This window comes from Syngnathus typhle, linkage group LG16 (genome assembly GCF_033458585.1).
Source record: "Syngnathus typhle isolate RoL2023-S1 ecotype Sweden linkage group LG16, RoL_Styp_1.0, whole genome shotgun sequence".
Classification (NCBI taxonomy): domain Eukaryota; kingdom Metazoa; phylum Chordata; class Actinopteri; order Syngnathiformes; family Syngnathidae; genus Syngnathus; species Syngnathus typhle.
In genome coordinates this window covers 48,867-72,374 of record NC_083753.1, presented here as the reverse complement: position 1 = coordinate 72,374, position 23,508 = coordinate 48,867, and the positions used below count along the sequence as shown (strand labels likewise).

Sequence of the window (23,508 nt, the reverse complement as noted above, 5' to 3'; positions counted from 1 at the left end):
CCTTGATTTTAAGTTAAACGCAGACAATTGGGAAAGATAGAGTTTTATTTTTACTTTTGCCAAAACCTGTGCCAAAGTGTAGTGTTTTTTAATTTTTTTGTGTTCTGTTGAACATGTCCAACTGTGAGGTTTTTTTTTTGTCTTGTCTTCACTTAGATCAAAAAAGCCTATCGACAGAAAGCTTTGAAATGCCATCCGGACAAGAACCCCGACAATCCAAAAGCAGGTAAGTTTAAATGTTCAATATCCGTAAAAATCAATTTAAGATTTATTTAGTTGTCGTTGGACCCAGTCAAATCACATACGTTTTTTTTTTTTTTTTTTTTGCTTTCTTGGATCGTCTAACAGGCGCTCGCTAACCAGCAGATGTATAATCACGCAAGGAAATCTGTGTATACCTTTTTTTTTGTCAGGCGGTGAAAAAGGCACCTTGGAAAAAAAGACTAGCCAGTGTTTCATGTGAGGTTTATGTGGCTTTTGGACAGCTCAGATAATTCTTGATTATGTCATGCGAGAGAAAGAGGGAAATTGGTGGGCTTGGGGGTTGAGATGGCTAATGTAAAAGCAGGGGGTCGGTTTCCCAGAAATGGAAAAGAAGCGGTTTGGAGGGCCCCAACATTTGAACCCACACATGGACAGACTTTGTCCCAATCGCACGAGATGGGAAGGTTGCGTCAAAGGGTCACTTTTTTTTTTTTCTCGTGACAGCTCAAACTACCTCTCAGTCGGATTTCATTGTCGCTTGTTACGTTTAGGTAATCTGACCTCTGCTGGCAGTATGATCTCCACAGCCTTCTGTTAGTTCAAATTTGCCAATCCCTACTGGGAGTAACCATACTGGCCTGCCAGGCTTCCCATAAGAGAATGATTAAGTTTGGCTGGTATAGTGCAGTAGTGTTGCATGATAGGGAGCACTTGTGGTCTTTTTGCATGCTTTTGTGTGTGTGTGTGTGTCGGATGACAACTGAGGCGGTGGGGAACATTGCGTGGTAGCGATGATTGCGGCGTTGGCCCCTCTCGGCGCACTAATCAAAGACATTGGAGCTGGTGCAGTGTTACAGGCTAGTCGCTGGAGATAATGTGACTGTCTTGGCACTCGTCATCAAGCGCCATGCATCAAAAATGCAAATTGAGCAGTTTGATTTTTATGAAAGAAACACATCATGTGGGTTTCAATTTCAATGTTTTTTTTTTTTGCTTTTCTCTGTGCTTTGCTCTAGCGGAGCTTTTTCACCAATTGTCTCAGGCTCTGGAGGTGCTGACCGATGCTGCTGCCAAGGTAGGAGCCCCCCCCCTTTCCTGTAGGCCCTTGCGATATGCAAAAAAAATCATTTAACCTAACATTCCCAATGGTGTTTTCAGGCCGCCTATGACAAGATTTGCGCTGCCAAAAAACAAGCGGAAGAACGGAACCGCAAACTTGATGACAAGAGAAAGAAGATTAAGCTTGGTAGGTGCCCTGTAGATGATTCATAATTTAATTTAATTTTTTAAGTATCATATGATATTATACAGTCCCCTCCAAAGGAGAGATCAATTGCTTTGTTTTGGTTTCTGATCAAAAGATGAATATGAATTTGAGATTTACAGATTTTATACATGTGTAGAGAGAGGGCTGACTTCCTTTGCCTCTGCGCTTCACAGATCTTGAGGCAAGAGAGCGACAAGCAGAAGTCCAGACCCAAGACGAAGTGCAAATTACAAGAACACTTGAAGAAGAGGTGAGGCAATGACTACTTCATGTTAAGGACACATTCCGGTCCTCTGCATTTGAGAAGAGAAAAAAAAAAACACTCAGGAGTTTACTTGAGTAGTTTTCATTCTGTTCAATTTCTTGATTCTTATTGAGCTGAAAACTTGCCAAGTTCGGGGCTGTAAACAGATGCTCCATCTTTTCATCACATAGCATAATTGTGTGTAAACCCTTGAGGTGATATTGCATGACTGGCCACACTTAATTCTGAAATGCAATGATAAATGAAAATAGCGTGCATGCTTCCAGGTTGAGTCATAGCATAGCATCACGTTATATGGCCTCTTGCCTTGGTGGAGAGAAACTCACCAGTAGGGGGCATTATCCTATTTTCAATCAAGTCCTGAGATATCACTATTTGCATCTTTTACTCTGTCTTGGTTAAAATGTACCATTTTTAATAATGAATGCAGGAATTTTATGTAAGCTTCATCTTCTGTAACTGATTTATTATTTTTTACTTTATGAATGTGGTATTGACAGAGATTAATTGTTGTTCAACAAAATGCCAAGATTCATATTTTCCCAGTCTTCAAAGTTGTTACATCTTTGTATTGTATGTCTTTTTTTCCCACCAGATTACTCGTTTGAGGGAGGAGGGATCCAGACAGCTTGAGGAAGAACAGAGGCTCATCAGAGAGCAGATCCAAAGAGAACGAGAAGAACAGCAGAACACGGGAAACTACAGTCACAGAAGTACTTCTATTTTTTTTATTTACAATCTCATCCATTGTGATAGTTTCCAATGTAAACGGAACATCATGAGATGTAAAACAAAATCGTTTTACTTCTTATTTGAGTGAATCAAACTGTCAGTAGAGCTGTCAGCAGGCAGGCAGGTTTTTACCAGATATTAGTCACACAAAAACAATAACTAGATATGTGGCTATGTGTTATAACACTTTGGAATCGACGAGTCTTATTTTCTTGGCAGGTAGGCATTTTGGCATGTTTATATAGGAATGTCAAACATCAAGCACATACGCACGCAACTCGAACTTGACCTCATGAACATTTTTTTGCACAAAATCTCCTGTGTTCCCATTTTTGGAGACATGGGGGGGGGGTCATAAATCAATTGTATAGATGTGCGTGAAGGTAAAAGAAAGTTGGAATGCTGGCCTGAAATTAGGCCTCTTTTTGTGGTTGTGTAAATTACTCACGCAAAGTCAGCACATCTTTAACTTGCAGTCGGGCCCCCCAAAGTCTTCTCTCTCATTCGCTCTCTCCCTCTCTCGCTGTCTTGCTCTCTCTCACTCTCGCGCACTCACTCTCTCACTTAAATCATAATTCTGTGGCTTTCTTTATGTGACAATGTTCATCCATATGCATTAGTTCTGTGGCAGCCCGAACAAAAGCATTTTTCTTTTTTTTTTTTATCTTTTAACTTCTTCAACTTAACGCCCTCTGTTTTTTTATCCCTTCCAGACAACGCATCAGGAAGATGTTCTAAGAGCAATGTCACCCCTAAATTGAAGGTACTCATAATCGAGCGGTAATTTCAGTTATCCGTTGATGTTAGCAGACATTTGAAATTGCCTACTAAAGTACGGCTCGTTATATAGCTCTTTTTATTAACGGCCTGAAATATTAACAGACACTGGGGATGTTAGCTAATGTTTTTAAATCTGCTTTTAAAAATTGATAGCTGTCCAGTGCAGGAGGGAATTCCCTTACATTTTTGTGCTCAGTTAGAACAACAAACTACAGCCCCCATGGCGGACGATGTCAGGGCCCGTGTTCATGGACTTAAATTATTAGTAGTACATTAAATTTCATGTGTACTGAGTTTGTGTTGGAAAGGCTTCTCAGCCTTGACAACACTTTGAAATTAAATTGTTAATTCCCTTTTGATAATTCAGTGTTAGCTGCTTTCATTCAGTTGTATCGTAATCATTAATTGAATTTGAACGGAGAGTATCGTGAGATGCAACCTTAGGCATCACATCAAGCAAATCCTCAACATTTCACTTTTACCATTATTTTTTGTAAAAGTGACTGCATAAACATTCACATTCCCAGAAATTCTGCCCTTTCTTTGACAGCTAACAGAGCTGGAGCTGAATAAACACTTTGTGCTTGCCATTAATAATAAAGCTTTATTTTGTGATGTTTGCTGGGCCGTAACTCTGTGATTGATTGGAGAGGTTGCGCAAGATCTGCTTTTAGCAGCAAAGGAACTCATGAATATCGTGGCTATGGCGCAAGCTTTTTTGCGGGCGTTGCAAAGAAGGCTTGGCCAGTATTTTCTAAAGCAACATCATGTAACATGGTGGGAATCAAAGCTGAGTTAAAAATATGGCTCTCCCAAAATATTCAGCTAAACATCAAGCTTTTAAGGAGTCTGTCACGATAACATGGATCTACTCCCTGCAGCTCTTGATTTCATGATATATTTTTTTTCTTCCAAGGTATCATTCTCACTAACCTCTGTTTTCTTTTCAGTTGAAGTGGAAGTGTAAAAAGGAGGACAGTACAAATGGTGGCTACTCTCAAGATTTCATTCTTAAACTTCTACAAAAGGTAAGGACAGATGACAGGGAACTGTTTAAAAGGACATTGGAAATAATTATTATTTTCCTGATAAGACATTACAAATCACATTTATGCCCTTTACTACGGCGAGATTGCTTGCATAAAACATTGCGTTTTTCTTAACGCTACTTTTAATACAGCGCTCCAAGCTATCAAACCTGCATATGAGGCCCGCATGACTTAAGAATTGCGGATAGTTACCCCCCCCCCCCCTTCCTTTTAAACAAGGCCCATTAAGTTTTGTTGTGGTGAAAGTGCTGAGGGCAATGTTGCAGTGCCCTTTTAAAGGTGCGCACGCCATTGTTTGTGCCCCTCTTACCAGGTGATTAAGCAATACCAAGGGAGGCATGAGGAAATGTGCTCTTCTCATGCAACCCAGGCACCACCTTATACTTCAATCATGAGTATTGCAAAGCTGGGGAGTATGCCGGCCTCAAATGAGGATAGGGCAAGTGTCACTGACGTCAAGCTGTGTGGAAAAACGGCGTTTGAATTTCTCCCTAGCACGCACGCATCTGAGAGGAGCCTAGATGGGATGGATGTTAGCGTAAAGACTGTGGGAAATGAAGGTTTTTGGGGGGGAAGAAAAAAAAAATCTTTGTTTGACATGGCAAGCTGTAATGAGTGACAGTTAATGGTTTGAGTAAGAGAAATAGCCACCGTGGTGTGGGAAAACAAGTATGGAATGTGGAGTGTCCTCGTGGCGTTTTGAATAATATATATTGTTTGAACTCCTTTGAGAGTCTGCTAAAGAGTAATATTTTTTAAAAAAAATATTAACATTGGATCTCTGTTTTGTTTGGTAAAATTGGAGTCTAAAAGGACGACTTCTGGCCTGTGTTATTGACTCAAATGAGATCAGTCGAGGTGCTCTTGTGGTTGATATTATTACGAGCTGATAAAATTACAATTTCTATTCTTACTCTTCATACATTTGTATGTTCAGCCACCAAGTCTAAATTGAAGCTCATCTTTTTATTCCAACATTCTGTCGCATTTCATATGATTTTGAAATGAGCCTCTAATTTTCATGTTCATCTCTTCCCCCGTTTGACCACCCCCCCCCCTCATTTCTCACCTCTAGTATGGAGAAGTTTTGAACGTGATGGTATCAAGTAAGAAGAAAGGAAGCGCTGTTGTTGAATTTGCAACTGTGCGGGCAGCTGTAAGTACCCAACTCATGTTCTAGCAACCCTTATTTCATTTGTTAATTATAATATTTAATGCATAATCACAAACTTTTATCCTTAGGAGCTGGCAGTAAAGAATGAAAGTGGCCTGAGTAAAAATCCATTGAAGATATGTTGGCTCGAAGGCCAGCCAGAAGTTGATCCTGCATCTCAGTTAACACAGGTACAGATATACGCGAACCTAAAAATGTTGGAAATCTATCCGCCTTTCAGAATATACACCAGCTTTTTATTAGATATATCTTCTCACGGGACTGCTTGCAATAAAAATACCATTTTCTAAACACTTTCCCACAAAAGAGAGGTATGTAAACCTTCAGCGGTTTTATTGCGTATCATTGGTGCAAAGAGTGCAGCCAGGCTTTTGCTACTATTGCCTGACTTTGAACAATTTGTTTGGTCAAATGATCTTCAGTTTATTTGCTTTGAAGAGGAGAGAGTGTGAGCCGGTGCTGGCTCCAAGCCTCTCGGTCCGCTGTTCATTAGCGGTACTGACCTGCAGGGCCCCAGTCATGTTGTTCTTCACAGGACCCAGACGGCGCACCGTGCTATAATGTTAAGCTAGCATACGTCAATAAACGCTCTTGAAATTGAAACCCTTCACTCCTAAAGACATAATTATGTCTATTCCGACTCCATGTACCGTATTTTGTAAGCTAAAACCCGACAATTTTCTCAAAAGCCGACCGTGCGCCTTATAGTCCGGTCCGCCTTGTATATGGACCAAATTCCTAAATTTAAACTGGCCCGAAGCATTGTGTCACAAAATCAATCTTAAGTGACCCGCTGAAGACGATGAATCATTATTTTGTGACTATAAAGTCATTTGTTGCATCCGAAGATAAAATAAAAAAGATAAAATGGAGAATGATTTGATTTGGATTAAAAATCTGAATGATGCGCCTTATAGTCCGGCGCGCTTTATAGTCCGGTGCGCCATATAGTCCGGAAAATACGGTACTTAGATTTTTTTTTTTCTTTTCATTTTTTTAGTGTTGAGGCAAAAAAGGGGCTCAAAATATCTGCTACTGAAATAAATATAAACATAAATTGCAGAAGGAAGGTAATGTTCAAATTTAATATGCACATCTGGATCACCTTGAAATGTATTGCCAGTAGGCAGTCCGTAATTTAGCTATTTTTTGTGCCTGCATTTACCAAGCCGCTGTATCAAGTCAATCACCAACTTAAATTACCCCATCACCTCTCCGAGTCTCCAGAGATAAAAAACTGATTCACCCCCTCATGTCCCCTCGCTAAGGGAGATTTAGGCTTTGCACTGGGAATTGTCACGCTAATCTTTTGAAATCTTATTACAGTAACCTAGTTAGCCTTACTGATATCCAAAGACGATTGCTTCATCGATTTAACTCTGCACCTGAGACTGAAAAGGACACGGTTGTTGGGGGATTTTCAAATTAGTCTTCTCTGGGAAGTGTAAGGAGGCCCCACATGACATAATGTTGAGCCACATCTGGTTTAAGGTCGGTGGCTAAAACCTTAGAGGACCCATCTCATTGGATATCATCTGAAATCAAACAATTAGATCCCTCTCCTGTTATTTATCCCGATATCACCTCTTCACATCGGCCAGCTGCAAACACACAAGGAAGAGGCTCTTGTGAGGAATAGCTTCCAGTCCAAATGTAATGTTCTCTACGGGGAACAGACACATGCACACACATTCAGGATAATACTTAAGACTCACAGGCCAAAAATGAGGCCTAAAAGAGTGGGTGTGTTTTGCTCTTGAAGTTTTCCTGCATTTTGATTTCAAATGCTTGTAGTGCACCCCCAAAGTGTTTTAGGTTGGCATAAAATGGTCCTGGTTTTAATGGCAGCTACATCATCCAGGATATTTGAGATTTTCCAGGTGAATTTATCCAGAAGTTCATCAACTGTTTCTGCATTCACAGTTCAGACTTAGTGATTTTTCATTTCTGTACCTTTTTTAGTATTCACAGTGGTTGCCTGAACTTTTGGGATTATTTTTAGTTCAGAGAAATAATCCAATATTGCCAAATCCTTTCGATAACAAATGTAATGTCCATATCTTTAGTGATAATCAAATTAATAACATGGCCTTGAATGTATGTCAGCGTTTCACATGTTTGTGAGACCAGAAGTAGCCGAAAGTTTTTGGGTTTTCTATTCTAGTTTGTCATCGTGTATGATCGTAGTACAGTACGGATAATATCTTACCATATCTTCCAGCTCCTCCATAACTTTGCCATTTTAAGTATTTATTGTTCCCTGCAATACATCCATTATATAGGATTTATGCTTGTGCATGTCCCTGCTTGATTCATCCCGAAGCAACATTGCTGACTTGTCATGACACAAACCAGATGCAGCTGATCTTCCCCTCTGGGATTGTTTTTCTAGCTCATCAGTTTGTTACTACTTTCACCCTGGATAGGTCTAAAAGTCTCATGGAAATAAACTTGATGTTAGTCATCAAATATGCTGCTTGCATTTGTTACCCAAACTGTTTGTACAGTAATTTAAACATCTTTTTCTTGACTTCTCATTTCAACTGTGGTTATCCATCAATTTGTTCTGTGTGCGCAAAGATCGGTGATGACTCGAATAGAAATGCAAATTATAAATTAATGCCGAATCAAAATTTTCTTCAGGACGGGTCATAGCATATTGTAGCGTCAATTGTTGAATGAGGCTAGTACAACACAATGAGATGGATTCAAACTAGACCGAAGGCTAAAAAAAAACACACGCTGGGTTCTGCTGTTGGCCAGGGAATGGCGAGGGATCCTGGAGGTTAAAATAAGAATTTAAAACAATAAACCTTTCCATAGGATGACGCAGCACTGTGTCAACACTAAATGTGACACTTTGGAAAACTGGGAAAACCATTGCATTGTGAATGTAACCTTCACCTTTTATACAATCTCTGACTAAATTCACATGAGAAAACATTTCATATTGTTATTATGGATTTGGGTGCTCAAACAATCTGACGTTCAAGTTTATAGGAAGGATGTATTGGTTTTGATTAAAGCAAAATGTACCGATGAAGAAAAAGAGACGTTTGTTTTGGAAAGGTATGGTGTGATTTTTATTCTTGTCAAAATGTCAAAATGATTGCCTGTTCTGAATATCTGCCTTGGGTTGTTTTGGTCCCAACCCAACTTTAACCGGAAAACATTTTCTGAAATGACTTGACAGACAGCCCAAACAATATGAATTTCGCAAGATGGCCATGTGTGTGTGTGTGTGTGTGTGTGTGTGTATGAAACCTGCAATATATTTCAGTAGCATCAAATTGTGCTGGGACATTAGAAGGACACATTTCTCATTTGCCAAAACGATATTTTCAGTGTTTATTTCATCCCTGACAAAATGCATCAATCATAAGAGCCATACTCAGATGACGGCGTTTTTTGTATTCTGTGTGACAGCAAGTTTACATGTTTGGATGGAGAGAAGCAAAAGCAGATGTGATTGAGATTTATGCTGTGCAGGCCATATCATTGCACTTGTAGTTTGTGATTTGTCACATTTTACCCCCACAAATGACTTCATGTAAAATACCAGAATTTATTATGTTTACCTTTTCAAATTTAGCTTTACATCATGGTTCTTTTCGCCGACAAACAAACTTTGATTAAACCACCGTTGTATCAGACAGGGTATTATGTCTATACCATTTCATGCAAATTGCCTGCAGTACCTTTTATTGACCATTGCTCAATATGCTTTTTCCTCACAGTGCACCACTAAAATAAAGACTTCTGTTTTTTAAATAGTGAAAATAATTTATTCTGCACATAAAAATGTTTCTTAATTTCCTTAATTATGGCAAACCAAGACTAATTTCGTCACAATGGATTTTTCTTTAAAAATCTAGAGTAATGTCTTGTCATCCTTTTTATTTGTTGACAAAAAGTAGTTTTGGCCACAAAACCATTTGTGTTGGAATTTTAAATATACATTTCTTTACGTCTCCAAAATACAAAACGGTACATGTTTTATTTCGCAATATGTTTTTCTGATTTCAAATATAAAAACAATCAGGGACAATGAAACTCACTTAAAAATAGGAGAAATCCCAACCAATACAGTGCAGACATGCCCACAACATTGCCGTTTCCGTCGGACATGCAAAAAATTCAAATTCTATTTTTTAGCAATGGGATGCTTGTGGTTCACGCATGACCCATGTGGCACTTTGATATGTGGCACATTTTGGCTTTGACTTTTGTGGCACTTTGGTATGTGGCATATTTTGGATTTACCCCACAAATTGACACTACCATCTTTCTATCTCCAATGAAGGATGACTGACTGGAGATGTAGCTTCTCTTCTTAATTCTATGTGCCCACATTTGCATGTACCTTTTTCATGTGGGCAAGAGTGTGTGATATATTTTTCATGTCAGAGGTTTGTTTGGTCAGATGGTTGTGTTTAATTCCTCATCAAGACTTTTACAGCTGTAATGGATGTCTCTGGTTCTCTTCCCTCGACACCCCCCGCATGTGTGGAAGTATCACTTTCTCTCTCGTGTGCCATTCACCAAAGTATGGGACTCAGTTTGCAGCTAAGAAAACAGCCCGCTCAGGTTTTTTTTTTTTTCTCGTCTCTGAGGTCTTGGACCTGTGGCCTGGCTTGGGCTACAGCGAAACCTGCCACCACAGGCAATGGAATAAGAGATGGGGGTTGGTCTACCTTTGAGTGGGTCAGCAAATGTATCTCTTGGTTCTTAACATGGTTCTCCCAAGAGTTATGGCATTCCTCTTTGTTCCGCGTTCCATTTCATTCACTGTTGAAGTTTATCCATCACCTGCAGAACATCGTCCAAAATGGACGGACCCAGGTCGAGGCTAAAAGAAAAGCCATTGTCCTCCTCTTTCTGTTTTCCTTCAATTTCGTCACCGACCACCGAGGAGTCTCCATTTATGTCTGCACTCAAGTTGTCCCATCCAGCTTTGGAAAACTGATTGGTTGCAACGTCGGTTCCTTTTTCGTGGCTGCTCGCCAATTCATCCTCACCTTCCTCGCTGTCCAGTAGTGGCATAGAAATGCATTTCTTCCTCTTCTGGTTGGAATTCTCTCGAAGGTCCACAGGCCAGTCGGAGCTCTCCGAGCCCTCCGCCTCCATATTCAGACGAGGCGGCTTTGGTGGTGGCGAGCAGGCCAAGAAGAGATTTTGCTCACTTAAGGAGCTTTGTAGAAGCATACTGTGGCCCACTTTTAGGAAGGAAAGGTCTCCAAAGCTGTCTCTCTGGGCGTTTGTACCAATATGTGAAATATGGCGGAAATCAGCAAGAGGTAAACTGATCATGTTGACAGATAGAACCTCTCTGCGCTTTGAGTGTCTGCTTGACCAATGGCCAGCGGTTGGCTTTCTGTGCAAGGATGCTCGAAGTGGCATCTTGGCAGTCTTTAATGCGGAATTAACAGTTTTTTTGTAATGTCCAATTAAGATGATCAGCAAAGTTGTAGAACCCTTTGGTATGTCCTTCGTTCAACAGTCAACACTTGGAATTTGACAATTTGGAGGCATCTTAGGCATCTGCAAAAAAAATAAAAACAAAAACAAATTAATAAATTGTCATAGTTCCAGTATAATAATTTCTTCCTTTGCTATCTCAAATATTTGACATAACGTAAACATTTGGGCTTGTTATGCGCTCAAGTTTGCTTTGAAGTTTTAATATTCAAATATTTAATCCACATTTCCCTTTAAAGCAGGTGAGGTCTGTTGTGTATCTTTCAGCGAAAGTCTGTTTTTGCAACCAAAGACTTCCAGTAAAAGTTGCGACCCAAATTAGAATCTTGCATGTTTGTGAAGTTTGTAGTTGTAGTCAGTGTTTATGTAATAAAAAGCTTAGAACTCGAATCATAAAAACATTTTCTTCATGAGTAATTTGAACCGAGTTCAGAATTGTTCAAGGCTATATTAAAAAAAAAAAAAAAACAGTGGGTTGGTAGAAATCAAACAGTCATACACGAAATAATAAAATGTTGAAAGAAAACGAAAAGCCTTTCAGGTTTTCGCGACTTATAATTATTGCATTAAGTAAAACCAAACTGAGTGGACCAATGCTGGCGTGTAGATTAGACAATTGTGTCAGGGTCTGTGATTTTACGGTCTCCCAAACAGCTTTGCCCACATTAGAGCTATGTTCGTGACTTGAAACACTCACTTTTTTAAATTTGTAAGCCACTACAGCAAACAGGTTTTGTTGCCCCGTAAAGCTTTTATCGGCACTTTAGTAGCAGCAGGAGATCGAAGCGCACGGACAGAGCAACATTCCTATCCCAATATGTCAGTCTGGCCAAGGAAGAAACTCAGCTATGAGGTTTTGTCCAGGAAACACTCAACGTAGCCAAGTTTAAATTAAAGAAGCCCATTAAAGCAGATTGGCCAAGAAACACTCTTAAGTGATCAGTAAATGCAGCCATAAATGATTCTCCTTTAAGATTAGGAATCTAGCTCTTGAAAACATGACCTGACATTCAAAGAATAAATCAAAGATTAATTTGTTCTTACCTATGTTCTTGAGCAAATACGGAATATTTGCACTCCAGGCTTGCACACTCAAATCTGCCATGAAACTTGGTTTTACCTCATACCTGAACCTTGACAAACTTGACATGATGAGGCTTGTTCAACTGCTGCAGAGAAGACTTCAATGGCTCTTAAACCAACTGTGGCAATCTGGGATTTTCCTCAGTGACACAACAGGACTTTTTGCATCAAGATAGTCTTCAATAATCCTTCCTTGTGGTAACTCCCATTTTCTCAGCTGACTTCCAAGTGTGTTGCCGTTGAAAGTCCTTGCTTGAGCAATAAAACCAGGTGAGGTCAGAGTCCAAGCGCGTCACAGCCTTCAGGTGGAATTTTTTTTTTTTAAAAAAGGTATTTCATCACTGTACACGCAACACATTCTAGGATCGTTGTCAGCCGTCAGATGATATCACCTCGGTTGTCTAGTCACCAGCGTAAACGTAAATCCTGCTCGATACTTGGCTGCACCTATTACGAAAGAAGGTGGGCGCGGTAGTAAAACTACTGATGTTACTGATCTGACGTTTGACTCAAGTACACAACTACAGTGTCAGGGCGAGAATGGTTGACATCCCATAGCGCACGCAACAAGTTGTGTCTCGTGCGCCTTTGTAAAAAGCAGGAAGTCACGGTCAGTGAGCAAACAAGCCAGCTACCCAGAGGTTAACTGATCCCTAATCTCCATGTCATTGTCTCCCTGCTCTGCTGATTTCATGATTTCCGTTGGCTTGTCGAAAGCCCCAAAGTCGTCCCACTCTACAGGCCCTTCTGCCTGACCGGAGGCCTGCAGCTTCACTGTATAATCAAAGCACAGTATCGCACACAGACATGTGTGTGCAGGCAGCGGTGATTACACAAGAGATAAAAGCAAGAGATAACCGGTTACAGTTGGAATTGTCACATCTCCTGACTTTGGAATGCAATAGTGATAGAGGGATGCAAATCACAGGGTAAAAAAAAATCCCTTTGCCGTGTTTAATTGGCAGCTGTTGAAGCTATGCATTTTTTTCTTATCGTATTTTCCGCACTATAAGGCGCACCTTCAATGAATGGCCCATTTTAAAACTTCGTCCATATATAAGGCCCACCGGATTATAAGGCGCACCTTCAATGAATGGCCCATTTTAAAACTTTGTCTATATATAAGATATATACATTTGGCCGGCGGGCCGGACTTTGGACATGCCTGCTGTAGTGGCTCAATATGAGTCCATATATAAGGCGCACCTGATTATAAGGCGCACTGTCGGCTTTTGAGAAAATTGGAGGTTTTTAGGTGCGCCTTATAGTGCGGAAAATATGGTACTCCTATTTTATTTAGTAGATTGATTGAGTTGACCACCCTGCTCTGATATTACCGTCATGTTTATAAAACTGCGAGTTCATCCATATTCAAAGCTTTCCTCTTGTTCGCTCGTGATAAATACCCAGCGGTATCGTTCACATTCATCTAATAAACAATAGGCGTCGCCCCACTTGTTCTCTTTTGGTGCCAGGAGTCCAGATGCAATTAATCACGCAAATGAAATTATCATAACATTTACTCAACAGTAAAGCACAACATTAATGAACGGTTGTCCTCTGAGAAACCCTTTTCTTGCAACCACCTACTGTATGACCACAGAACTGCTTTCACGCTCTTGTCTGCAATCAGACTGAAGCCACTGTTATTTCAGATATTTGGGAATGAGATCACACGGCTTCCGATTTACCGAGGATGGGCTTAGTGGCGTTACGATTGTTGTCATGCTATACAGATGCCTTCAGCCCTGACTGGATTTCTGCATAAGTCTCCTAACCAGAGTGGCCAGTGTGGTGGATGCAGCTATGTTGGGTTTGAAATTTTGGATTCCACATATTTTTCATGTCACGGGATAAAACCGTTTCCAGATATTGCTTTGACTCATGCAAGAAGCCCAAACTGAAGCTTTTCCGGGTTTTCCTTTGGATGCTTGCATCCACTAAATTGTTTTAGCAACCTCTGAAAGAATCACACGCAGCCACACACAAATTGGTGGCACATTTTGGCACATCTGGGGTACCGTCCTTAAATCCTCAAGTCATGACATCCTCATGACTAGACCAAGTTGGTCTGACCAATCCATTTTTTTCTGCTAAGAATAGATCGTCTTATTTGACGAGTTGCCCATTTTTTGTGGTCATCTCCAAAACAAATTTATTTCCTACTTGTTATCTTTTTGTAATCCTCTTGCAGTAATTTAGATGAGAACCATCCGAGTCAGTGTTTGTCATCATTGTTTGTCTCTAGTGAAATGACTCAAAGCTGGATTTCTTTGACAACGCTCCAAAAGGAACTCCACAAAAAAAGAAAGTGCATACATTCCGCGGCATTACGATCACAAGAATGGCTAATCTGCCTCTAGTCAAAGTCCAAGTGTGGTATTATTGAATTTTAGGGTAAGACTTAATGCTCGGAGTAGCATGCAATCAGAGTTGTATCAGGGCAAGCATCGTCGGAAGATGAATAGGCTTGATTGGGAATGGTGAGACACTACCAGAAATATTATCTGATGACTTTACGTGTTGATGCAAGCATAGAGAAAAAAAAAAAACCCTCAGAGGTCCTCTCTGGATTTGGCTGTGGGATTAGTTTCCTCGTCACAATCCACACTTCTACTTCTTAAATGTGGGTGGTCAAGTTAAGAATGTAGAGCTAGATTCTGGCTTAAGTACATTTCTGATACGGAATTACCATTAAGAGAAGAGCTTTCAAGTAAGCATGGATGCGTTCCACCAGTTCTGCTCTCTAGACGATAACACGGCAAAGCAGACTGAATGGACATTTCTTTCTGCCTGCCTGACCTCTTTTTCACATCTCCAAAGCTGAGACTGCAGTCTTACAGCCATTTTTTTATTCAGTAGGAAATCTGTTGCAATCAGAGAGCTTTTCCTGGAAGACTAGGACGTGAAAGACATACTTTTGCTTTTATAACGATGTATTGTTGGATATTAAAGAAGCCAAACCCCTCGCACACTTGCTATTTCTGGGATCCTTTAGCTCATCCATCATGAGAAATGCCAGGGCACCAAAAGTTCAGGCCTCCGTTGCCATTTCTCTTTTCACTGTTTATTTCCTTTGCTTTAACAGTTTCCAAATAGCTCCCTCCGAAGGCCTCAATTCTGTCTAGTATTGTGACCACATGCAACCCTGTGCATATATGACTATATAGTATATGCACCAACCCCCTCCCTTCACTCTTCTCACTGTTAGAAAGTCTGTAGTCCGCACGCAACATTGATTACCTGCACTCCGTCATTCTTCACTCTATTGTCATGGCTTTGGGGAAACTATTGGCAAATGCATTACTGTATATGATATACATCACAATTTTGAGGTGGTTTTCAAAGTCAGCACTAAAGTTTTTTTTTTTTTCCCCCCCGGTACTCATTGTTTTCTGTCCTATTGACCTCATGGACGGACTTAAAGACTTAGCACATCTGGGCAAAGTTGGAGCCGTGGGCAACATCTGGCCCGTCCGCAGCCGTTACAGTATTTATTGAGTCAAAATAAAATGTTAAGTATGTGCTGATTATATTTCCAACTGCACGCATGTTGGCAGCGAGCAAGGGCAAGGACTCAAATCTTCAATTTCCAGTGCACATGCGCACTTGCGCACCACTTGTGTGCATTCTTGATAATATAATAAATGTAATGTAATAGAATTTAATGCACTATAATGTGTAATGTAATATAATATAAACTAATATTTTTCCACAACATTGTGCATTCAAAATCTGTGAACTGTATAACTGGTTGTCACAGTCAATGATCTGTAGGAGGTATTTATTGAACCCATGTCTGCAGACTCGTTCGCTTTTGCTCCCTTATCAAAGGAATTCCATTCAGGAACCAGATGTTCTCAAGACATGCATGTAAACAGTTAAATGCAGGAAGTAGATTTGGACCTTAATCTCTGTGTAGTGTTTGCTCTTCAACAACACTGTAATGGACCAGACCTTTGTGGTTTTATGTCTGCTGAGCTTCATAATGAGTGCTGATTAATCCTCCACCATTTCAAGAGCTGAATCATTTTTTGCATGTGCATTACCTGTTTGCCTTTTGGTTTAGTTTAGAAGGACGTTTGCTCTCAAGCGTGTGCAGAAATAATCTTTAGATGAGGGTTCACCCCACATAAATCATCTCCTCCATAGCTTTGCGGCACAAACAGTCCTAGCAAAACAACACGCCACCAGATAAATAGTTCTTTAATTAAATTCACCCGAATGCATTCGAGGCAAAGAAACTGGTCCTCACACACAAGGCTGACATTTCTTGTCTTGGCAAGGACTGCTACAAAGTTTGTGCTTGGCTTAACACTATTTTATTCATCTAATGCATAGGTGTCAAACTCAAGGCCCGGGGCCCAGATACGGCCCGCCACATCATTTTATGTGACCCGCGAAGACAAATTGTGCATCAAATTTGTGTGTCATTACTAGAATTGCAAACTGTCTTCACTTTTAATAATATCTTTTTTTTTTAAATATTTGACCAGTTTTTACTCATCTGATTTGAAGACGAGTTATTTCTCAGTTTGTTTTGTAGCTTTTACTGTATATAATAGGAGGTGCTCATACATTTATTTGGATTGACAGTTATGACCACAATCCGGCCCGCCAAAAAAAATGAGTCTAAAGGCTTTAATGAGTAATCCATTGTCAAATACAACCTGGAACACCTTTGTGACTTCAAGATTAGAATCCAATAACCATTTAATGTTTAATCTAAAATAAAGTGCAAACTCATCGTCACTCCATTTCGGTTTCCCAAATTGTGAGCCAGGCATTCATGTATCGCAATTGAAAATTAAATCTAATAAGTGCTAAAATCAGGGTTTAAAATCTCTGTTTGGTGTTCTTTTTGTTTTTTTGGGGTTCTGTAGATAAAACAACTTGCGATAGAAAAACCCAGTGGTCACCTGCATCACGAGCTGCCACCTTCTGTGTCTGAGAAGCAGTATCAGACTATGTGTGTCTATTTGGACACTCTACTGACTCACGACACAGGAGGTATTCATGATGTCATGACTGGCCTGGGGTCAGCCTGATGTGTGCTGTTTTGAGGCCTAGCCATGTGCTGATGTCACAGTGCTAATCCTCCACTTGTTTCAGTGTGCGTGTGTGTTTGTTTTACTGCCATCCTGCCTCTGCGGTGGCCTTGTTCCCGCCTCCCTTGACTTTGCACAGACCCCCTTGTTTTTGTTTTGTGGTCTCCTACTCACTGTGGGCCCCGGCATTGTAACGACGCACGCATGCATGCCTATGTTGAGTTAACAGTGTGATGCACCGGCTAAACATGTACATTGTTAGTCCGCACAGTGGGCACGGAAACATAATTTAGCCTTATAGGAAATGTGTCACACAGTGCCTGGAAAACATCTGACTTCCCTGACATAGCCTCGTAATGAAAAATTACGTAGATGTGTTCTGACATGCAGGCCATGATAGTGACCATTAGAGGGCGGAGTGGAGTTCACTTTGGGTGCGCATTTCCAACAGCTTGCTTGTGTACTTGCGTCCTGTTTCATTTGAGGATGCGAGAGGTATTTAGCCCATCTAATGGCGTTTGCGTGATATTTCATCGTTACGTGTCAGACAAGGGGCTTGAGCTCACATTGCTGGAATGATAATAGCAGCTTTCCTCAATCCTGGGGCCGCATCGTGAGGGGAGTAGTGGGGAACTTCCCCTCACCGACCCACTCCTCTTCCTCAACACTTCCCTTCATTCGCTCAGCATATGGATGCTGGAGTCCCCCCGTGATGCTTTCCAGATGCCGTAGTCCTACATCTCCTCTTTGGATCGCTGGAGTTCTTCCCCAGACCTTCACGCACAGGCCCACTTGATCTCTCCTGCAGTACAATGTCTCGTCAAAGAGACACTTCCTTGGCCCGCCAGACTTTCTGGCTACGATCACACGAAACAACGGCTTTCTCTGAAGACACTTGGCCTCCAAACCCTAAAAAGAAATGGTCAATTATGCTAACATTTACAATAATTACTTGACTTCCATCTTTGCGGGCTCTGTTTGTGCTGCTCGGTACGTGTGACATCCTTAATCGCACAAATTGTGTGTGCGTGAGTGTCCAAGTGTGAGCAAGTAACATGTAGCCTATGTTCCAACCTGGCGTAAGGAGAATCTCTCGGTCTCATTGTGCAAGTCCAAGTCTCGCAAAGCAATCAAGCATACGTTTTTGGAGGCTAGGCCACTGCCAGGCCTAATGCAGGCCGCATAATGACCTCCGGCAATGGAATTACCCTGTCACACTTGCTCTCCAGGCTGCTGTCTCAGGCATGTTCACCCTGCCTGCCACCGTGGCGATGGTTAAGGAGATGACAGTAGGCAGGATGGTTGTGAAAGCAAACACAGTGAACGGTGACAGTGTTGTGTCTTGGTTGCCCTGTGAGGCTGTTGCCATGAAGAAGAAGAAAAAATAAAACTTCCTAACTGGTTCTGCCAGTCTAATATTTGTTTGAGATTCATTCGATGCAAGGTTTTTGGAAAAATAATACATTTTATATTGTATTGCCTATCACACGTGACAATTAAGCTGTTATCATTCTGATGGACCAGTTTTGTTTTTAACAGTGTGTGTCTGTGTATTCTTTCTCCAGGGCTCTCTGGCCAATGAACGCGACTACGAAAGTGTGGTGATGATGAAGATGAGACAAGCAGCTGAGCGACAGCGTCTCATTGAGCAAATGCAAAAAGAAGACGACGAAGCAGGAGCTATGTCCTAGCATCAGAGGACCGCAGCCAATAAATACAACACCTGTTTTAAGGTTTCATTTTTCATTGTGTTCTTTTGTGTCAAATCAGGCAAATAAATCTTTCATGACCACAGAAAGTTTGTCATTTTAATTGGCTTGCTGTTTTTCTCCTCTAGAGATTCAGAGTTAAGTCATGTGGGCTCACAGATAGCACAAAGCAGGTATGGAATGTTCTCCATAAAGTCTTAGATATTGTATGGGTGCATGATTGATCACAACATTTTAGCGTGCACAACCAACAATTTAAATTGGCTGAATGGTTTCTTTATTTCACAAGCTTCCTTTCTTTCCTCCTGATGTAGGAAAATTGAACAATATATTCTCATGCAGAATTGTTAAACTCCTGAAAGTGAAACGTAGTTGCAATTTAGTCATTGTTGAAACCTTAATGTAATTAAATGGGTATGATTTATCTGGCAAAGCGAGACACCTCTTCAATGTAGCCAAAATCCCGCCGCTGCGTCATGCCCCATGCACTTGCCCAGTAACTCAGTGAAAGCAGCTGAGATGCATAACCATCCAAACCACAGTCCGTGACTATGTGGAAGTTATTTCTCCCCCACGAACCAACCCTCAAGCTAACCTTGGAATGTTATACGTATGTAATACAGTGTAAACACACAACAAGACCATCCATCATTGCTTTGACTGATTCAAAACATTCCTTTATTTTGAGGCATTTGAAACATCAATTTAGCTGTAAATTATTTCAACACAATTTTATTATCGAAGCTAATGCTGATAACTCTGATTAGCCTTTGGCTTTCATAGGAACGTCCTTTGGCTGCCGGTTCAAAGTAGCTCATTTGCTGTGGAAATTCGGCTAGCCTAGCTGCCAAGTCATTGACTGTGAAACACAATGTTAGGGTGTTTATTATGTTAGTTAACTGTTACATAACAGCGGCGTGGTACAAACGGGCTTGCTCAAAAACACATTTGTACAAATAAGCAGATTTCCTTTTTAAAAAGAAAAGAAAGGAATAAGCAAAGGATAAAAGATTGTGTAATTTTACACTTGATAGGTGGGCATCAAACTCCAGTGACCCAACTAATTATATATTAGCCACAAATGAGTCACAATTAGAACCTTGCGTTCGGGCTAAATTTTACAGTAAATACTAATGACTGGTGTTAATCACTTTCCGGTGTCCATGTCCAAAAAAAGATGCTCCAGAATAAAGTGTTTAGTGGCAGTTGGTTTTAATCTGCACAAACAAAAACACAAATTGCATTTTGCAAGTGTGAATAAAGTAAAATCTTTACTTCGCAAATTTAAAACCCCCAATATTAAATAGCTCCAAAGCCTGATCAGTGTCCAAAATACTGCAAGTTTAGGGACACACAAAGCCATTGATTAAAATGTGATATTGACCAGTGTATTTTGTTTGGACTCCTCTTTGATCGTCAGCCGAACTAGCACACAAAACAGATGTGATGCTAAAGGAATGGGGAAAGATTTTTATTTTTTGAATTTTCTAAATGTAGGGGAAACCCGGACAACATCTTCATCTCAATGCACTTTATCATATATTATTAGTCAAAGCGGTATCACAGGGACAAATTTGTCAATCCAAGTTTTGCTTTTGTTATTAGATTGCGTGTGTGTCAATGAAGAATTATATTTTTTCAAATAGACATTTTTTCCGCTTTATTTGAGATCTAATGGTGTAAGTCAGCCGATGCGGTAGCTTTTTCTGCAGACATTGCGTTATTTACGAGCCACATGGTGGTTTCACAGCAACCAACCTCTCCCTGCCACTCCCACCTCTGCCGTGTGGCTTGGTTACACAATGTCCAGCTGCGGAACGTGGTGGTGCGGTGGAAGAAATCTGCTCTTCTCCTCCTGCAATAGCCCTTCATCACATGGGTTTATTTATGTGGTGGATTTTTTTTTTGGAAGAACAGAAAAAAAGTCCACAAACACAAACAAAAATCTGTTCGGATGACAACAGAGGAAATGCAATTACAAGAAACCGATTCACCGCCAGACCTGCTCTGAGCACACGATGGCTTGCACGCAAAGAGGATCACCCTGTTGTGCTGCCGTTTTTGTCAGCCTTCACCAGAAAAACCTTTGTGTATCTTCCTTCTCTTTGACTTCCTCGTACTGCCTCAGCTGAAGATATCTGCCGTGTCTGTAGATGTACAAAAGTGTCTGCACTAGGGGTGTAAAAAAAACTGATTTGAACAAAAAAATCAGTTGCGATTTAAGAGATGTGAGCGCACCAAATAGAATTGTTGCACTTTAAACTTTGTCAAAATAAGTATCAAATCGTCTCTTAGCGGCTCAATGTAGCGCTAGGCATTAGGGACAAAATTCCATATCTCAGGATTAAATAGAAAAGAAAAATGTGTTCACACACGTATGTGTATGTATATAATTCCAAATATAATAGTAATATTAAATAAATCAGATCTATTTATCATTAGAACATACTGTACATGATTACTCATGCAATAAGGACACAATAAAGCGACATTAAAATATTTAATCACAAGCATTTGAAAGTTCTGCAAATCATTTGGCAACATTACTGTCAATACAAACTAACCACGCACAATATTTCACTCCCTAAATGTACATTTGGTCATCATTAGTAGATTAAATAAACAGAATGGAAAAAAATCATATTTCACTTTTCTAAATTTGTTTGCCTGTCATTGGCTGGCAACTTGTAGATTGGCTTAAGCTCACCCACAACCCTAAATGAGGACAAGCACTATAGAAGACGGACAGATAGATAACTTGGCAGCTTTGAAAATTCCACAGTGAAGGAAAAAAATAACTTTTTCAAGATGTTTCCCGGTCCACCTGTCGAAATGTCATTATGGCTCCTTGTGAAGGCACCACACAAGCGTTTGCCCTACTCCCGTCATTGTCAGCATGCGGAAGCCTATCTTCTCCAGCTTGTCCAACACCAGGCGAGGTGGCTCGTCCACATGGTACTCTGAACTAAATAAGATAAACAGAGTTAATCTCCGGTGCTGTCTGCAGATGTGGGTTCTCACTCAACTTTGTTTGAAGGCTGGAATCTAGTTAATTGTTCTGCAGTTTGTTCACTTCCTTCCACACCTTCGTTCATTTCCCAGCAGCGTTTGGATCTTGTTGCCAATGACAACACCTCCCTAGCCTAGCCTGTTTCCCATCACACTCACTGGCCTTACTCAAAATGTGCATAGAAGCACTCTTCCCCTTCTTATTACATAAGTGGTCCCGTACTTTCGGATATAGTACCGTATTTTCCGCACTATAGGGCGCACCTAAAAACCTCCAATTTTCTCAAAAGCCGACAGTGCGCCTTATAATCAGGTGCGCCATATATATGGACCAATATTGAGCCACTACGGCAGGCGTGTCCAAAGTCCGGCCCGCGGGCCAAATGTATTTATCTTATATATGGACAAAGTTTTCAAATGGGCCATTCCTTGAAGGTGCGCTTTATAATCCGGTGCGCCTTATAGTGCGGAAAATACGGAACCTGTTTTTTGATTTATTGCCACTTTATATTTCAAACCACTTTGTACATGTAATAGTATGAAAAAAACCCGGAACATTTGCGAGCAGTATCAGGAACAAGTCATTAGACTTTATTGACTGCACGCTGAATGATCCATCCCGCAAATCTATTTTTTTACAAACTATTCCCTGTTGCGGGAACTTCTTTAAATCATGAAATGGCGAGCCACGCATTACACTACTCACAAATTATTTCCCAGCATGGTTGTTTTCCTTGCTCCCAAGTAATTCATGACAGCTGGATCAGAATACTCATCTCCCACATTGGTTGGGCCATTTTCCTGAAAGACAGCAATGAAACACTTGATTTTTGTGCGTTGTGTTGCAACGTAGTTGTACAACTCAAGTTTTCATTGGCAGGTGTGGATACTAATCCTCAAATAAGCAAACCGGCTATAAATAGGTGATCCGATTCTTAAAGCCATGCAGTGTGAGTTATGTAGGCAACAAAGGGATCTAGGGAAATTTTAAATGAATCTTTTACATTTATGTCTTTTATGTTTTATTTTGTATATAAAAAGTGTAATATAATGGAGCTCTGATGGTGATGTCTACTATCTCCTGATTTTAATATGCCATAAAAAAAAATTGCAGCTTCTGCACATTGACACCCCCCCCCCACACACATTGATTTGTAGCATGCCCGATGTTGCAAGGCCAATTTAAAAACACAACTGACGTGCAGCTCCACCCACATGACACAAGTACAACATGAGACATGACAAAAACAGCACACACTGTCTTTACCCACCAGTCTGATCTGCGTGCTGATCAGTATGTAAGGCATGTCTCTCCCGTAGTTTCGCAGCCCTATTCCCACGAGTAGACAGCCAGGAGGTTCCTCAGACGTGACAGTTCCCCCTCTTGCAAGTTGCGCTTCTGCCGACAGCTATTTGCAGAATGCGGAAACACCCACCACGGTGGACCAATCACAGCGTACCTCTGCGTGACCGTGTTATGTCCATTGGGATTCATACATTTGAAGCAAACCTTCATAGTGCTTTTTCTAGCTCTATTTACAAACACTTTATTAAATAAAAGGGCATTATCTTATGACAACCTCTGTAAGAGCGTTAATGTGGATTCATGCATTTCCAAACAAAACACTAACCACAAATCAGAATGTTGTAAATTATAGTGGTTGTGATTAATGGATCATATTGAGAAGTGTCTTTTATTTTACACCATAT

General features: G+C 40.6%; 3 protein-coding genes across 4 annotated transcripts in view; 1 reads left to right on the top strand and 2 right to left on the bottom strand.

Moving 5' to 3' along the window:
• Positions 1-23,508, top strand: part of dnajc17 (DnaJ (Hsp40) homolog, subfamily C, member 17) — a 41,457-nt gene that overhangs the window by 3,962 nt on the left and 13,987 nt on the right. Inside the window, exons 2-12 of one of the 2 annotated variants that reach the window (XR_009718372.1) lie at positions 157-226; positions 1,221-1,279; positions 1,363-1,450; positions 1,645-1,721; positions 2,332-2,449; positions 3,182-3,231; positions 4,199-4,276; positions 5,373-5,453; positions 5,540-5,641; positions 18,646-18,813; positions 18,918-18,962. Coding sequence is in view for 1 of the 2 variants with exons in the window: in XM_061301040.1 (XP_061157024.1) it covers positions 157-226; positions 1,221-1,279; positions 1,363-1,450; positions 1,645-1,721; positions 2,332-2,449; positions 3,182-3,231; positions 4,199-4,276; positions 5,373-5,453; positions 5,540-5,641; positions 18,646-18,771 (849 nt within the window). In the remaining variant the exon portion in view is untranslated. Of the gene's footprint in view, positions 1-156; positions 227-1,220; positions 1,280-1,362; positions 1,451-1,644; positions 1,722-2,331; positions 2,450-3,181; positions 3,232-4,198; positions 4,277-5,372; positions 5,454-5,539; positions 5,642-18,645; positions 18,879-18,917; positions 18,963-23,508 lie in introns of those variants that run through there. The other variant, XM_061301040.1, reaches the window with a different exon arrangement.
• Positions 8,795-12,768, bottom strand: LOC133169120 (cdc42 effector protein 3). The gene is made up of 2 exons (XM_061301041.1): positions 11,994-12,768; positions 8,795-11,012 (listed from the first exon to the last, which is right to left on the bottom strand). Exon 2 carries the CDS (start codon positions 10,869-10,871, stop codon positions 10,257-10,259), a length of 615 nt encoding a protein of 204 aa, XP_061157025.1. The 5' UTR covers positions 10,872-11,012; positions 11,994-12,768; the 3' UTR covers positions 8,795-10,256.
• Positions 21,276-23,227, bottom strand: gchfr (GTP cyclohydrolase I feedback regulator). Its single transcript, XM_061301042.1, has 3 exons — positions 23,070-23,227; positions 22,505-22,599; positions 21,276-21,754 (listed from the first exon to the last, which is right to left on the bottom strand). Exons 1-3 carry the CDS (start codon positions 23,103-23,105, stop codon positions 21,628-21,630), a joined length of 258 nt encoding a protein of 85 aa, XP_061157026.1. The 5' UTR covers positions 23,106-23,227; the 3' UTR covers positions 21,276-21,627.